The 17,289-nt window shown below is 31.9% G+C and overlaps 1 protein-coding gene across 1 annotated transcript in view; it reads left to right on the top strand.

Moving 5' to 3' along the window:
- Positions 1 to 6,981: 6,981 nt before the first annotated feature.
- LOC139484645 (cholecystokinin receptor-like) overlaps positions 6,982 to 17,289 on the top strand; it is a 42,456-nt gene continuing 32,148 nt past the window's right edge. Inside the window, exon 1 of the mRNA XM_071268470.1 lies at positions 6,982 to 7,828. Coding sequence (XP_071124571.1) covers positions 7,483 to 7,828 — 346 coding nt within the window. The 5' untranslated portion in view covers positions 6,982 to 7,482. The remainder of the gene's footprint in view (positions 7,829 to 17,289) is intronic.

Genomic DNA, 17,289 nt, shown 5'->3' with positions numbered 1-17,289 from the left:
TGAATATGTCAAAGCGACAACCATTCCATCTCGTGGCCAGTACACATAAACCTTAATGTATTGCAATATAAGATCATCGTGTAATATTCTATCTCCTTAGGCGGATCTAGGGGCGGGCCTGCTCGGCCCGGGCCCCCTTTCGTGGAAACAATTTGGTTGATAAAAAGGGAATCACTGAAAAATGACTGGAGTGCTCCCTTAAGGAAGTATGAAAAGTTCTTGATCCGCCACTGATCTCTACGTTTAGTATTTTATTACACTTTTTGTGAAAATTTCAAGATGACACCAGAAAATAAAGCAAAGAATTTTAGAAGTTTAGTTTAGTCTAACTGTGAATTGGATTTTGAGGTAGTTGGTGATGGTGTCACATATTCATAAGTGCTTTACAAAAAAATAATTTAAAAAGCATTAGGTTGGTTACATTGGAACTGTCATATCTTTTGCCAATTTTAAGGAATTTCCGTATTTCCGGAGTTCGGTATTTTTGTTATTAATTTTACTTTTTATGGTTTGTGAATAAATTGCCATTTAATGGGCTTCACTGGAAATTATCTAAAAACCTACTGTTGGCAAATAAATAACCATTCAATTAATGAAGTCACATAAATGTTCATGTATTTAAATAACAAAAGAATACTCGATGATTTAAAGTCTACGAGGTGATTAAGTATAAATGTAAACCTTTAACAAAGGATAGCATCGTTTACATTGATTATATCAAAAGCGCAGAAAGATAGACTTTAATAAATAGACACACAGTCAATACTTCATTGATAGAACAATCCCTTACAGACTCAGAGCAGCGCTATTCCGCTGGTAGACCGGTGCACTGTGTTAACACTTCATTGATACAACAATCCCTTACAGATTAAGAGCAGCGCTATTCCGCTGGTAGACCGGTGCACTGTGTTAACACTTCATTGATACAACAATCCCTTACAGATTAAGAGCAGCGCTATTCCGTTGGTAGACCGGTGCACTGTGTTAACACTTCATTGATACAACAATCCCTTACAGATTAAGAGCAGCGCTATTCCGCTGGTAGACCGGTGCACTGTGTTTTCACTGTGTATGCTAAAGTTGTGGAATGTTTGTATTGCGTCCGCTCCCTTGTTGTATTTGGTGGTCTAAAAAAACAAACGAAAGACCCCTAATAAAAACAAAACAAAGACTAAAATTTATAAATGCAGTTTTTGTCAACTTTCTATTCAGATCCCAAAATGTTTCAAAATTATACATACTTCGCTGTTAATTACAAAATAAAGGTCAAATGTTCCCAAATGTGCTGTTGTTATGCATGATTCCTGATGTACCGTTGTCATTTCCACATACTCGCAGTGCAACTTACCAAAGTATACACAACATTGTAATAAATGTAGCGGAAAAAGATTTATAACCGAAATAAGAACTCTTGGAACATTTTGATAAACGTTGCCTTTTAGGGAAATTGGCTCTGAAGGTATATAATTTGATAGCTCAGTAACAGACGTTCGAATATTTGTTGACATGGCAAAGGCCAAGGTGACCTTTAACTGTCCTCTAAAATTTTGTTGCAATGCAGGTTCATTTTCGTACGTTTTAACTATTCTATTATTTGAAAATGAGAGTTTTTCTTTACGATCTGATCGACATATGATGGGTATTAAATTAAACATTACAGCCGAATGCAGTGGAAATAAGTTAAAGAGATGCTAGCACATACGAATGATTCCTAATTTCTACTGCAGATACATCCACACTATATAATATATTCTAAATCGAAGCAAAATGAATGAGCCATGATAACTAAATTAAACTTAATAGTCTAATGCATAATATAATGTGATTATTTAAAAAAAAATTATTATATGAGTATGCGTGTAAAGCGAACAAATTAATTGGATACACTTTAAAAACCAAATTAAGAATAAAAAGAAGCAAGGATTGAAAGACCATATTATTCTGATGACTTAGGTTCTGATGATGATGTTTCGTGCAAGTATCATTTAAAGAACCTTAGTGAGCACGCTCCCACGTCCCCACATTGTCACTGGACAAATAAATAATTGTAAGAAAAAATTGAATCATAATTTGCTGTCGATATACACATCTACATAGTATGTCCTTATTATCTTCAAAGTTTCATGAAATTTTGAGGGGTTTCGGAGGAGTTGCGATGACAAACTGCTGCAGAAGTATATTGGGGCAACTAAGTTCATAGAGGCGTAACTCCTAAAAAAATTTAATCACAATTTTCTGTCGATGTGCACATCTACATAGTATGTCCTTATTATCTAAAAAGGTTTCATGAAATTCTGTTGTGTGGTTTTAGAGGAGTTGCGATGACAAGAACAGGAATGACAGACTGACGGACTGACGGAATGACGGACGGTACGACGGACGGACGGATGGACGGACGGACGGACGGACGGGTCAAAAACATTATAGCCCTCCGCAACTTTGTTGCGTGGGGTATAATCACTCTTTCCAAAGATACCGTAATCTGTTTGAATTAATAAAAGAATCTTGAACATATTTGAACATTGGGAGATATTATCAATTCAAAAGCTTAAAGTCTCCGAAAATAAACAGTTATGTTTAAAAATAAAGTTTTCGCAAAGCTCGTAAAGCCTTTGCGTGACATTTTGTATGCGTAGTGTATTTTTGACAAAAGCCAAAGAAATGATTACTATCTGCAATATCAAACCAAAACGTAATATTCTAGTATACAGTACTGTTAGTTTTGAAAAAGATCCATAGTTTAAGACTGAATCGGGAAATTACAATTGAATCAAAATATGTCATTTTCCTTTAAAGGAAATAATGATATCTTGACCGTTTCGCAACAGATTTTGCAGGTGTACTTTGTACACATACATGAAGGAAAAGATGAAATGAGTACTCAAGCGCATTATTCTGTTGTGCTCCTATCGATCATGGCTTATTTTTTGTTAACCCTTTATTGTTATAGAAAATGCTTATACTATTAAAAGTGCTGAATAAATTGAAACATTTTACCCTCTTATAATGGAACAATATGCAAAAACTAATCAAAATTCGCCAGACCGTCGCAAAATATCTTTTTTAATATCTTTTTCAAGATTAAATAATTTTCATATTAACCTAAGATCATGATTGGTTTATAATACTATATGAACTATTAGATAGTTGTTTTTAAGGGACATTTTTGCACAGACTTTTGTTTATGGTCTATGTCTAAATCAAACTGCGAGAAAAGTTCTAGCTACAATTTATAATTATCACTGCAATAGGTGCAAAATTTAAACACCTTGGGTTATTTTTGCATGCATTATAAAAAAAAAATTAAAAAAATTGACGCAATTTCTCGAGAGAAAAGAGGTAATGTTTTAGTATTTTCTAAAAAGTATTTTCTAGAGTAAAGAATAATAACAACGATAAAAAAATGATAAAACACCCAAATCTCGACCGTAAAAGCATTATCCTTTTTTCTGGTTTCAAAAGAAGACAGCCGGGATTTGGCTCTATCTTACTTGCAACGACAGTATACTATAGTTGTTAACAATTGACTACATGTATATCGTTAAAGCAAGTTAGACCTGTATTCTATTTGGATTTCCCCCTTTTCTTTTAAATGTGGAACGGGAGGGTGGCGTTTTATTTTTTTTTTGATGTGGTTGGTTGCTTGCTTGTGATTTTGGTAGTATTTTGTTTATTTTGTTTTGTTTTGTTTTTTCTGTTGTATTGTTTTGTAACAACGTTTTGATTTTTAATACAATAAAAAAACTAACAATGTTTTGACGCTAACAAAATGGTCTCAGATTTTCAACAACAGTTTCTTGGAAATAATGGATACAAAGAAAAACAAACCAAAGAACTAGTCTTTAATAGAAGCATGATTTGTGTATTAGTTGTTAGTGGCTTTGAACTAGCTGTCAGTAATTGCGAGTACTCTCAAATATGTACATAGTGTCTTTTTGTTGTTAGGATGTTCTTATTTTCTTCTAGCTCGATCTGTTACAGTTACACCACTGTCCCGGATTAAGGGGAGGGTTGGGTGCCCTTGCATGTTTAATCCCGCCACATTCTATATGTGCTTGCCGCTTGTCCAAAGTCAGAAGCCTGTAGTTAAGTAGTTGTTGTTTGTTGTTTGTTGCTATTGATCATTGTGCGTTGTTTATTTATTGTTTTGTTCAGATCTGTTATTGTTATGTCGCACCACTGTTTCAGGATTATATATACGAAGTTTTGGGCGCCCACAACAAGGTTTACCCCCACTACATTTTGTATGTTCCTGTCCAACCTGGAGCCTGTAATTGAGTGGTTGTCGTTTGTTGCTGTGTTATATACATGTACTTGTTTTGTTCATCAATTTGTACACAAATAAGGCCGTTAGTTCTCTTGTTTGAATTATTTTACATTTGTCATCTAGGGCCTTTCATAGCTGCCTAATATGCAGTGTTAATTTGCTCACTATTGGCGGCCGTATGGTGATCATGACCTATAGTTGTTAATGTCTGTGTCATTTTGTCTCCTGTGAATAATTGTCTTATTGGCAATCATATCAAATCTTCTTTTTTTTATAATAACCAGCACTTTTTATTTATGATACACCCAGGAAAGACATCGTTTTACATGTATAACGCATACATATTATTGCTGTCGAAATGTCCTTCACCGCTATGTTAATGCTGAAAAAATAGCTTATGTCATAAACTGTAACTGTGGCATGATAGTAAAAATATGAACAAAGACCATTATATAGTTCCCGCAACAACATGTTCACACAAGAATGGCGACATAAAATGGTCAACTGCATATAATAGAAAACATGAAAGTTTTTGGTCAAATTGGTCAAATGGTCCTAGAGGAACTAATTAAACAATTTGAAAATGATACAATTCGATAGGACACACTATTATGCCTTTTAGATCTCGTTTTTTGGCTTACTCGACGAAAAACTTTATATAATGAGTCGCAGCTGATATTTGGCAATATTATCTTGCAGACAACTCGATAACCTGCATTGATAAAGTCAACATTAAAACAAAAATGGCATTATTCTTTATATATAATCCATATTTAAGTGCTGATCAGTTGGTGCTACAATGCTGCTTGTTAAAACAAAAGGTGGGTTAAAATGCTATAAAGCAATACATCCATAAGAACGGAGGCATACATTAAAATTGTCTTTAATAAAAGTAGCTTAAGCATATTTCTTTTGAAGAACTTGACTAACTATTTACCCCAAAAGTCGTCAAGGTAATTTACGGCTTCAACTCCCGGCGTGCGCTAAATAAGTCAAAAATCAGAATTTTAATTTGTCACCCCAAAATATGAAATTTCTAATATTGCCTCGCCTCAATTATAAATAGAATTGTATGCCAACTTTATTTTAAATGCATGTAATAGTTTCAGACAAAAAGAAAACAACAGAGACGACTTAGATACAAGATATATAATGTGAGAGCAAATATATATAAGAAATACAATAGGCTTTATCCGAATAACCATTACTTTTTTACCTTGATAAACCGCCCATTTACAACAGTATGTTGGCAATCCGAAAATACATAATAATTGACAGATAATAGAAGTGGAAATAATTCAGAAGATAAGTAGCACATATTATAAGATATTTTAAGCATTAGCTACACCCGGAGGATGTTTGTCCTAAAGAATGTATTCAATTAACACCAATTAAGATATTATTGTCAATACAGAATGATAGTTTATGATAATTAAGGAGAGGTGCATGTCTTTTAGCGATTTGATGATGATTGATAAAGGGTATTCAGTTTCATTTAACGACATCTTGGCGTAAATTGAATGTTTTGTAGAAAAGTTGAACAACAATAGCATGAAGTTACGAACTGAAAACAGACGGTAAATCATCAAATATATATAAGACCCTTGCTGATAAAACACGTTTTGTCTTTCTGAAACTATTCATACATGTATTTAACTTTAATAGATCAAGACTCCATTTTCTATGTAAAATGCTCTTGCTAACAGATTTGTAAACACAATAAATACGTTCTTTTGGGATCGTGAATAGTAAGAAATAACGCATATTTATCACATATTTGTAAAAATCCTTTTTTGTGGGATGGTATTGAAATAAACGAATTATAGCCTAAAATAAATTCTGAAAGAAGACTGACTAATCATGAAATATTTCTTCGATACTGGTTTCGATACCATGGACAGTAAAATATTACGTAAATACTAATTAGCACATATTTGTTCCAAAGATATTGAAATAAACTGCACAATAACATGAAACAATATATTGAAAGTAAAATAGCCAATCATTATCTTTTCAATACTGGTTAATCATCAAATATATAAGATCAATGCTGACAAGGAGTTTTGACATCCTCAAATCGTTATATCGAACTTTAATCATAGACATATATTTCATAATCTATCTGTAAGAACTGAAGATCTTAAAGTATTCTCGTTTTATGCTTAACATTTTTGAACAGACCTACATGTGAAAAAAATGTATGCAAGCAAATAGTTATTAAAATGAGAAGTACACATACATTTTTCAGGTAAAACATAAAACAAGGAATTGCGGTGTTTATTCCTATACTGTTATAACATAAGCAATATTTATTTCAAATTCAAAACTGAAATATGTCGTCGATGACATGTTTATTATATAGTTAAATCACCTGGAATGTAAACATGGCATTGCAAACTTAATTTCACGTGCACTATAACCCTATCCCAGTCTGTCAATTTAGATAAGAGATCGAAACTGTTATCTATATTATACCGATTTACTGCCTATTGGATTAAAGATATAAATGCAGTACTTGCTAATCATGATGATTTACTTTTAAGTGACGATTAACTCGACCTTTCGTCAATTGCATGACCAATACACAGAAGTGTTTATGATTTAACAGATACATGTACATAACATTCCCACAAACGTGACAGAACCGACACGGGGAATCTAGATTACGGTACATTCCCACAACGTAGTAACACCAACAACGAGAGTTTATCATTACTTTCCCTATATTAACTGCATCAGTCTTATTGGAAACGGTCTTAATATATATTTCAGTGATACATTTGTTCGGGGAATACTATGATTATATTTGTTCAATACAATGAAAGACAACATATCCTAGGACTGACACGACAGAAGTCCGTTTATAATTGACACAATTATTGCGAACCTCCAGGTTCACGCTCCATAAACTCATCGAACGATTAATAATCTGGTTGCTTCTCTTTAAGCCTAGCAAACGTTTACATTATCACAAAAGTAAAAGAAAATTATTGTTTTTCTATATTTATATTTACATTTTCCGTTTGACAATTGATAATTAATTTAAATGAATATTCATAGAATGATATAAACAATGCAAATCAATGAATGAAGAAAATTAGAAGTTATCGATCTGAAAAAATCTCATTAATTTGAAGGTACTTCTTGGAGCAGCACATTTCGCAATATACAAGATAGTAAATAACAACGAAAAGATAGAGAGAAAACTCAGAAGTATGACTGCGACGAACATTACTGTTGAAGACCTAGGTACTATACTGAACATATCTATGACTACCCCACCGTACCGACGGAGACCGATACGTTTTGATGCGAGCGGAGAAATAAGGATACCCCTTTATGTTATTATATTTCTGTTATCAGTCATAGGAAATGTGTTGGTTATCTTGACTTTAATTCAGAATCGTCGGATGAGAACAGTGACAAATGTGTTTCTATTAAATTTGTCCATCAGTGACCTGTTGTTGGCCGTGTTTTGTATGCCGTTTACTCTCATCCCATCACTTTTGAGGAATTTCATGTTTGGAGAAGTAATGTGTGTCCTTATTCGATACTTGCAAGGTACGTTATTGTAATTTATCTTCTTTTATTTTCATTATCATTGTATTTTTTTGTCTTATACGTTTATTTTGATTTTATATGTGAAAATTTTAAAATTTGGTCGTGAAATTCAGAATATTAGAAAATCAAAAGTAACTCCTTTAAAAAGCTATCAACGATGTTTGGTTATTTGGATATAGGACTATGGCCATTGTTATATTATGGTTCGTTTCTGTGTGTGTTACATTTTGGCGTTGTGTTTCCGTTGTGTCGTTTTTTTAAACTATAGGACGTGTCACGGTACTTATCTATCCCAAATTCATGTACATGCATTTGGTTTAGATGTTATATTTGTTATTCTCATAGGATTTTGTCTAATGCTTAGTCCGTTTCTGTGTGTGTGTGTGTGTGTGTGTGTGTGTTACATTTTAATGTTGTGTCGTTGTTCTCCTCTTATATTTAATGCGTTTCTCTCAGTTTTAGTTTGTTACCCCGATTTTGTTTTTTGTCCATGGATTTATGAGTTTTGAACAGCGGTATACTACTGTTGCCTTTATTTACGAGTAAACATTAAATTCTACGAAATCAAAATATACAAATGTACGTATAGACTAACAAATTACATACAGTCTTTTTTTGTTCATCAACGATAACCTTTAAACCAAGTTAGAAAGAAAAGCTGGAATATCACTTTTTTAAAGTCTTGTTCAGAAATATTAAGTGCACATATATACATGTAGGTAGAATTATTTCTTCAGCTAATAAATGAAAGTAGACACAAAAAATACAGTTCTAAGTGATTTAAATATTTTGCATATAAATGAATACATTTCAATTGTTAGATACCGTAAACAGTTTATTTGTCAACGACCTGAACACATACAAAATAATAAGAACATTTGTCTCCTTTGATCAAGATACTGTTGATATAAATTTGAAATGAAATAAATGTGATCGAAATCCGTTTTCATTTCATAGGAGTGCACGCTTATCAATCGTGTTATTTTATTAACATTTTTATTTCCAAGAGCCATAACTCAAACCATATAAAAATATAAAGATGTGGTATAATTGCTTATGAAACAATTATCAGCTAAAAAACCAAATGACATAGAAGTTAACAGCGTTAGGCAACCATACGGTCTGGTCTTTAACAATGAGACAAACTCATAGTCAGCTTTCATAGGCTTCGAAATGACAAATGTAAACCAATTCAAACTAGAAAACTAATTGCCTGATTTATGTAAAAAACGATAGATCTACACGAAATGCAAATATAATATAATTATTTTTCGTTTAAATATATTCTCATTATCAAAAAGATAAAAACGAATAATAAAGACTGAACGCCTAGGAGAGATATACATGTAACCAAAAAATAATTTCACTGACTCTAGCTTACGCGTCATTGCCACGATTGAAACTTTCTCTTAATGTCGGGCATGAAAAATAAAAAAGCAGATGTATATAGAAGTAACTACAGACGCTATTTACAAAAATTGTATTAATTAGTATGTGTAGATGACGGTAAAAATCACATCCGCTTCCTTCTTGGACAACGACTTTACATGAAAACATAATAATGAATTATTAAATAGGTGTTACTAGTAAACATGTAAACAATCATACTAAGTCTTGTAATAATAATTCTTTATTCCGTAAGCAAATATACAGCTCAAAGGATGAAATACATACACAAATTTAATAAAGTTTACATAAACATATACAGCATTAATATATAGCGGAGTTTGGCATACAATTTACATTTGTAATAAAGGTACATAACAAAAATCAAATGTAAATATAGAAACGAACAAAATGTTTTCGTTAATAACCACATATTGTTAGAGTACATTCTGTCTAAGAGTCTTCATTTCTTAATTAGTGACGCTACCACTGCTACTGAACTTTTTGTTCTAATTGGACTGTCAGTCATTGATTAGTGCATAACGAGTGGTCTGCTATGTATTTTTTTTTCATGTATGACGTAGCATGGTAAAAGAGAAAATATTCTAAAGCAACCTCTGTTGTGACTTTTTGTATTTTAAAAAATAAGAAAGCGTCATGCATGTAGATATACAATTATATATATATTTTTTTTAGATGTTTACTAGTTTAAGACATCTGTATTTGAGAGATTAGTATTCAGTGAATTTTGATTTTGATTTACATTTCAATTTTATTCTTTTCTTTCAAAAATGCGTGAATTTTGGGAAGAACGTACTCTATCCGTAGTCTCAGTTTAAGATCTTTTGAAATAATAAGAAATGGCAGTAGCCTAGCTATATCCAAAAACATTTGCTAAACTAAAACACGAATAAAATAACGTTCATGCTTATATAGTGTATACCAACTATTTCCAATGCCTGACGCCCCATGTCATGAAGCTACAAATATTGTACATGCGTATGCCTACACGTTGCCTTGATGGTGACCCATTTTAAAATCCTGCATCCGCAACTGAATGCAGACATCTTTATAAGTTTTGAAATCACGTGACACCACAATGGGCAAATACAATGTATGTATTGCACTGAGATAATTAGCAATATGTCAATCCATATTCTTTCAATAATCCTATTACTTTATTAACAGTTCGAAGGCATAAGAAACTAGAGAAACGAACCACATTAAAAAGTTTCCTCGGCAGATATAATAATTTGTTGAAGAAATCAGCTTTTAAAACATTATGGATGATTTCCTCAAAGTTAACAAAAAGATGCTCGTGGCTGTATTATAATTTGTATATCCTTTACTGATCATATTTCGTACTGTAACTTGTCATTAATTCAATAGGATCCAAACGTGGCATGATTATCAATGAGACAACTCTCCACAAGAGACCAAAATGACAAAAATACAGTATAAGAAATAGCACATTAATCATGACAATAGAATAAGTAGACAGATCTCTCATAAGCAAAAAAAAAAAACCCTAACTGTAAAAATATAAGGACCTGTTACTTTATGTTTGTTTGTTGATAAAGTCAATATAAATAGAGTGCCGATGAGAAAACTTTCCATTCAAGTCAATATGTATCAAAAGTAAAAACAATTATAGGTCAAAGTACGGTCTTCAACACGGAGTCTCAATGGCTCACACAGAACCGCTAACTAAAAAGGGCCCAGAGATTGATTTTTTAGAGTATTTAAACGATCTAGTCTAACGATGTATATTGCAACAAAAAGTACCTGTTTGCTGAGTGAAATATTTCTAAAGATTGACAAAATGCCTAACATCACATATAACTAATGAGACATGGTCCTGCTTGTACAGGAATGCGTCGTTCTCGTTATGATACAAATATCGAAAACTGCATCCTGGAATATAACAGAGAAATAGAATAATTATTAGTTGAAATACGAAAATTATTCTCTGCGGTTACAAAGACAGTGTTAATAAATATTCCGTATCAACTTCACAAATTTTACATGATGGTCTTGAAATACGGTACTGACGATGTTCATCATCTCAAATACATGTTATAATTTATTTTTATTTGTAAAGTATCACTGATTGGTCTATTTTTGATAATATCCAATTGAATGACCTCGGTATTCATTAATAGTTATCCCATAAGGACGCGGTGTGTCAGTGTAAGATCATCCCGATGGCCGGAGGCCAGAGGGTGATCTTACACTGACACACCAAGTCCGAATGGGATAACTATTTTACATCCCAGCTGATTAAGAATATACGAAAAACCATTTACAATTCATAAAATCTAGTTTAGAACGCCACACAACCATTATAATATACTTTATATATTACTATATGATGTATACCCTTTATGACCCCCAAACACGATGAGTAGATATCAAATAATGTCAACTCGCCCCACTGGCCAATCGTCCCACACTATATCGCCACTTTATGAAAAAATCGCCCCACTCTTGTAACCGACTCGCCCAACTTTAAAAAAGTGTAAAATCAAATTGAACAATCAGTCTTACAACTCATTTATTTAACGAAAAGGGTTTAAACCCCACTGAGTAAAGGTCTGTCAACTCGCCCCAGTTATAAAAATATCTTGCTTCCTTTAAGTATGTTAAATTTCTGATAGTTCGTATCCAGTCGTCCTGGTGTAGTGGTATGTGTCGTGGCTTGATATGCTAAAGGTCTTGAGTTCGAACCCCAGCATATACACTGGATTTTTTCTACGTGGATTTTGATAGATAGTCTTCTCCGTATAATTAATTATAAGTTTTATACTGGATATGTCATTCCCGCCAAAATGTTACAGAACAAAGGAAAGCATGTATAACAAAGAAACTTAAACTGGGGTGATCTGGGAGGGGTGATCCGGCTCAGATCACCCCAGTTAGAACAAAGGAGCTGGGATGTAATAACTCAAATCAATGTGTAATGAGTTATATTCTAGTAATTAGGATAATAACACAATAAGTACTGCTGTACCACTAATTTTGTCATTTTGACCTATTACGTCTGTTATATACAGGTTTAGATTGCTATAAAACCAGGTTCAATTCACCATTTTCTAAATGCGTGTGCCAAGTCAGAAATATGACAGTTGTTATCCATTGGATTGATATGTTTGAACTTTTGATTTTATCATTTAATAAGTGACTTTTCGTTTTGAATTTTCCCCGGAGATCGGTATGATTGTTATTTTACTCTTTTATATATGCTAAAGGTATTGTTTAAGTTTATCTTTCAAATGGAATAAACAAATGTACAGGCAGACGACAATTGCTCACTGTTAGTCACATCATTCTGTTCTGGTATTTTAATTGTAGAACAGTATTAATCATCTAGAAAATCTCTATAAAATGGGCTCAGTGTGGATGATGTTTTGAATTTTTCAGTGAAATATTATACATTTATTTCCCGTGCCAGAGGGAGATATGAAGATTTGTTCACCAAAGAATAAAGCCCTCGTGAAATTTGATTTTTCGAGGGTGAACAAACTTTAAGCTTCATATCTATCGAGGCCAAGGAAGCATGTGATAGTCTCAACCAATCAAATATTGTATAAACTATCAATATGTATAAACAATGGAATAAATTCAGATATTATATATACCAGCAGGCAAAATATGCACTTTTCATTTGTCTACAGTCGACACCGTTACTGAAAATGATAAAACAGTGAAAACGAACAGAAGATATTGCAAAAGTACATGTTTGAGACTTTCAATTGATTTATTAAAAAATTTAATAGCTCAGAGACAACTTGTTCTAACTGAAATATTTGTAGACATTTTTTTGTCCTCTTTGATAAGGCAAATTAAAATTTTGGAATACACATAAAACTAGAAAGATGGCAGTCGTTTACTAACAATTAGTATCCATTTGGTATCTCCCACCTCTCCATGACATCATTAACATTTTTTCTCGACCTAAACGTTATTGATAACATCTTCTGTGTATGTTTGCTTGAATCAGTGTGGTTCTTCCAAAAAATATGTATCACAATTTTAATTTTGCCGGATGTAACGCGCTCATAGAAATAATTTGCTCATGTGACCGTGACGTCATTAACGTATTTACATGATTTACTCCGGTTTAAAATGGCATTAAGAATTAAATTATAAGAATTGACTGTAATATTTTATCTTGAATTTCGCGAGTTATTCAGTGTGCACCACATTATTGATGTTATTTCTTATAGACAGAAACAAATGTTACAGTAATTCCTTAATGATCGTACGTAAGGAGTCTGTGTTTGCAATTCCAATATTTTGTATAAAAGCACTGTTTAATGAGTAGATGAATCAGATCTTTCAATTTAGCTTTCATTGGGGATATTGTTATAAAGTGTAGAAATATGTAAAACTTTGATTTAACTAACAATTTTGGTCAATGATTTGAGAGTAACTCATGAATCCACATTTCATTGAAACCGATTGGTTGAGTGCACCATAACACGAATTTTTAAATGTTGTGAAAAAGTTGGAAAAACAAAAGTAGTTGTTAATACATATGATTGATAAAAGATCTAAACGCTCCGATGATACAGTTTTCTTTATAATTCTTCTGTGATGTTAATGTATCCAGTATAAAGACGGGACATTTCCTGCGTCATCTTTATGTTATATCAAGGGAAGGATGAACAGATTTGTGATATTCTCAATATGTTTCCATCGAGAATACCATAGGGGTATTTGTGGATATTAATGGCCTTGTCAGTTTATTCTCGACTTATGAGTTTGAATGTCCCTTTGGTATATTTTGTCACTTTTATCCTATTTTGTGACACATACTTTAATTGAACGTATACAGCATTGCGACTGGTCATAATGTAATTCCGTAATTACGTCCTCAAGGTTAATCTAAATGCGATAGTTCTACAGCCTTAATTATAATGTTGATTGTTTTGTTACAGTTGTATGTTTAGTGGAAATAGTATTGTTAAATATGAAAGACAGACAATTCAAACCATACTTAATGTTGAGTACATAATCTAAATAGCCTTTAACGTTAATTGAATTGAATTGTTGAACATTATTTGTTTACAAATACCGTTTTGTAGTTTGAAACATTTTGTTTAATATTTGAACACGCAGTTATGGGTACAATTAGTAGAAAACTTACAATTCTAAATGCATCAACGCCTAAATACAAGTCATTCAATAAACTTATTATAACTTTTTAAATAAGATTCGTCTAGCAAGTTATTTATTTAAGCAGTCAGTATAGTTTAATATCACATAAAACTGCATTGCTCTCAATTAAAGGAATAATATTTGAATTCAAATTATCTATTTGAAAGACACTGACACACTTTCATTTATTACAATGATCAAGATACAAAAAAGGAACATTAAACCTAATATAATCAAGAGACTGTTACTGGTCATATAATATTATTTGGCCTTTTTAACTTTTTTTGGATTCGAGCGTCATTGATGAGTCTTTTGTAGACGAAATGCATGTCTGGCGTATATACAAAATTTAGTCCTGGTATCTATGATGAGTTTATTAGTATTAAGATTTCAGATTCCAATGACTGTTCTAATAGCTTTATTTATCAATCTAGTATAAAAGAGACGGGGTTTTCTATAATTTGTATGGGTTTCCAACCATACCAACAGAAATATAAGGTTTGATACATTTTCAGCCATCGCAAAGGAAAATATTAATTTTCAGTTAAATAATAATAACGGAGTACAATGTATATACAGTTTTGCTACATATATCGAAAACCTGTATACAAAGTAAAATATATTTGAATTTGAGGATTCTCGGTGCACTTTCGTGTCATAACTGGTCCATTCAGGTACTTGTAAATGAGATGTCGATGTAGGTCTTATTTCAACTGGTTCTTTACATTCGATATGTCATGGTCCAGTAAAAGAGGGACAAAAGATTTCAGAGAGACCAGTAACAGTCTCTTGATTATATTAGGTTTAATGGTCCTTTTTGTATCTTGATCATTGTATGCATGTAAAACTTTTATTATCATTTATTCACTTAATTATCTATCGTATGTATAGTAATTATCATTCTACAATAAATAATATTCAAATTTAATACTTAGCATCCCAATACACATAAAAGGTGATGTATGAGGGTAATCAGTATCAGGTCACCTAGAGGCATCCGACGTGTTTCTAATGACCAACCAAAACATGTTATACAATCGAGGCAACAGTAGTTTAACGAGAACCAAATCGTTTATAGCAATTAATAAAGTAGACATAAATCATGATAAGTAATTCGGTGATTTCACACTCCAGAGAAAGACGACGGGAGTATGGAATGTTTCGTTATGTTGCCAATTGCTGATAGAGTCTAAATGTTCTAACAAATATGTCCACCCAGCTGCTTGTTTTTTGTGTTTAGGATCGATGTGAATTGGTCCAGGGATGCAAAGTAGATATTGAAATTGATTTATATATTTTATCAACATTTGATTGGGAACTTATGTAAACAAAGTAAAATAACAACAACAACAACAAAAAACGAGCTACAAAGAAAATTTAAAACGGAAAAGCTCTTGTCAACTGACAACAAACTCAATGTCATGATCAAGTTCTACTATATTTTACATGTACTTTCAACTACATGTTCGACTTTCGTTGTGCACTTAGTTAAATTAAATTATTCGTTTGTTTTGATTTATACAAAAATGTATTAAATATCTATGTATGTTTACATAGTTGTGACTCCTGGATTGTCACGTAAACCAATTATGTTTGTTTTAGTTGCTTATACAATTTTTTTCTGACAAAATGGTAACCCATTTCATAGGAGGAGGTCTTACAAGGTAGCTTCGGGAAATGCTTGTATTAAGCTAGGAATATGACATTTATTTTTTTAATCTTTTCATTGATTGATATAGTCGAACTATTGATATTTTCAGATTTAAAGGACATCATCTTTTTTTTTACTTACCTTGAAGTTTGGTATTATGTAGATACAATTTTGATTTTGGAAAAGAATAAAATTATAAAAAAAAATTCCAATGATGTATAGTACAGGGGAGTTTGTAAATAATTGTCAAGTATTTCCTTCGATGACAATGATTTTATAGATAAGATGATGATGATGATGAATAGCTTTTTTACATCCAGAAGTAAATATAACATGCACATTAACATATGAATGTTAGATGAACATGAACCTTGCTTTTACCAGATCTGCATTCATAGCCTGGTTTATTATGCTAGTTCACAAGGTGGCCATCTATAGGACGACTTGTACCTGAGACATTTTTTTTTCACACCGAGTCCAACAGTCTTCATTGCGCGATCAGTAGAGTCGTACGTCTTACCATAGCACAGTCTGAGATCAAACCCTCAACTTCCCACACTCAATGCGAGATTGTAAACTCCTACTGACATTGAATTTATTATTCTTATCTATTATAAAACCCCGAGGACCAAAAAGACAAATTAATTTTTTCTTCCTTTGAAAGTTACTCATATAAATTTTGAACCAAAGAGATGGATGATAGATTCCTATCACTAACAATAAGTGTATCTTTTCTATTCCCGTTTTTATCAGGCAGTAAGGCAAACCTTATATTCACTTATTAAATATTGTTATTGTTTATTGTTATTTTGTTTAAATCGCTGTAAAAATTGTATAATCGTTCATTTGTATTCTTATGAGAAATGCTTTCATGACAATCAACAAATTGAAAATGTAAAATTGGAACAATTTTTATTATAACTTACGTAAAGAAAAGATGTGTAAATCACTGGATCTTTGTTTCGTTATTAAAGAATATTGGAACCTTTAATATAAAAGTATAAAACAATAATTCAATTAAGAAAGTACATATTATGAAAGATAAATCACATCAAACAGTAACTTGTTCTTTAAAAAAAAGATACCACAAAATAATATGCTTACCTAATCAAATATTGCAAAAATTTCTTAAAACATCTTTATCATTGTTATACGTCGTTTGATGTCATTTCCCTTGATATATGGATTTGGTGTAAAATAAATATCCTGATTTTTTAACCATGTTCTTTTATAAATATTGGCACAGATTGTCATTTTAAAACTA

Source organism: Mytilus edulis, chromosome 8 (genome assembly GCF_963676685.1).
Source record: "Mytilus edulis chromosome 8, xbMytEdul2.2, whole genome shotgun sequence".
In the NCBI taxonomy this organism is placed as follows: Eukaryota; Metazoa; Mollusca; class Bivalvia; order Mytilida; family Mytilidae; genus Mytilus; species Mytilus edulis.
The sequence above is the reverse complement of the archived record's forward strand: the minus strand, read 5'-3'. Positions and strand labels throughout refer to the sequence as shown.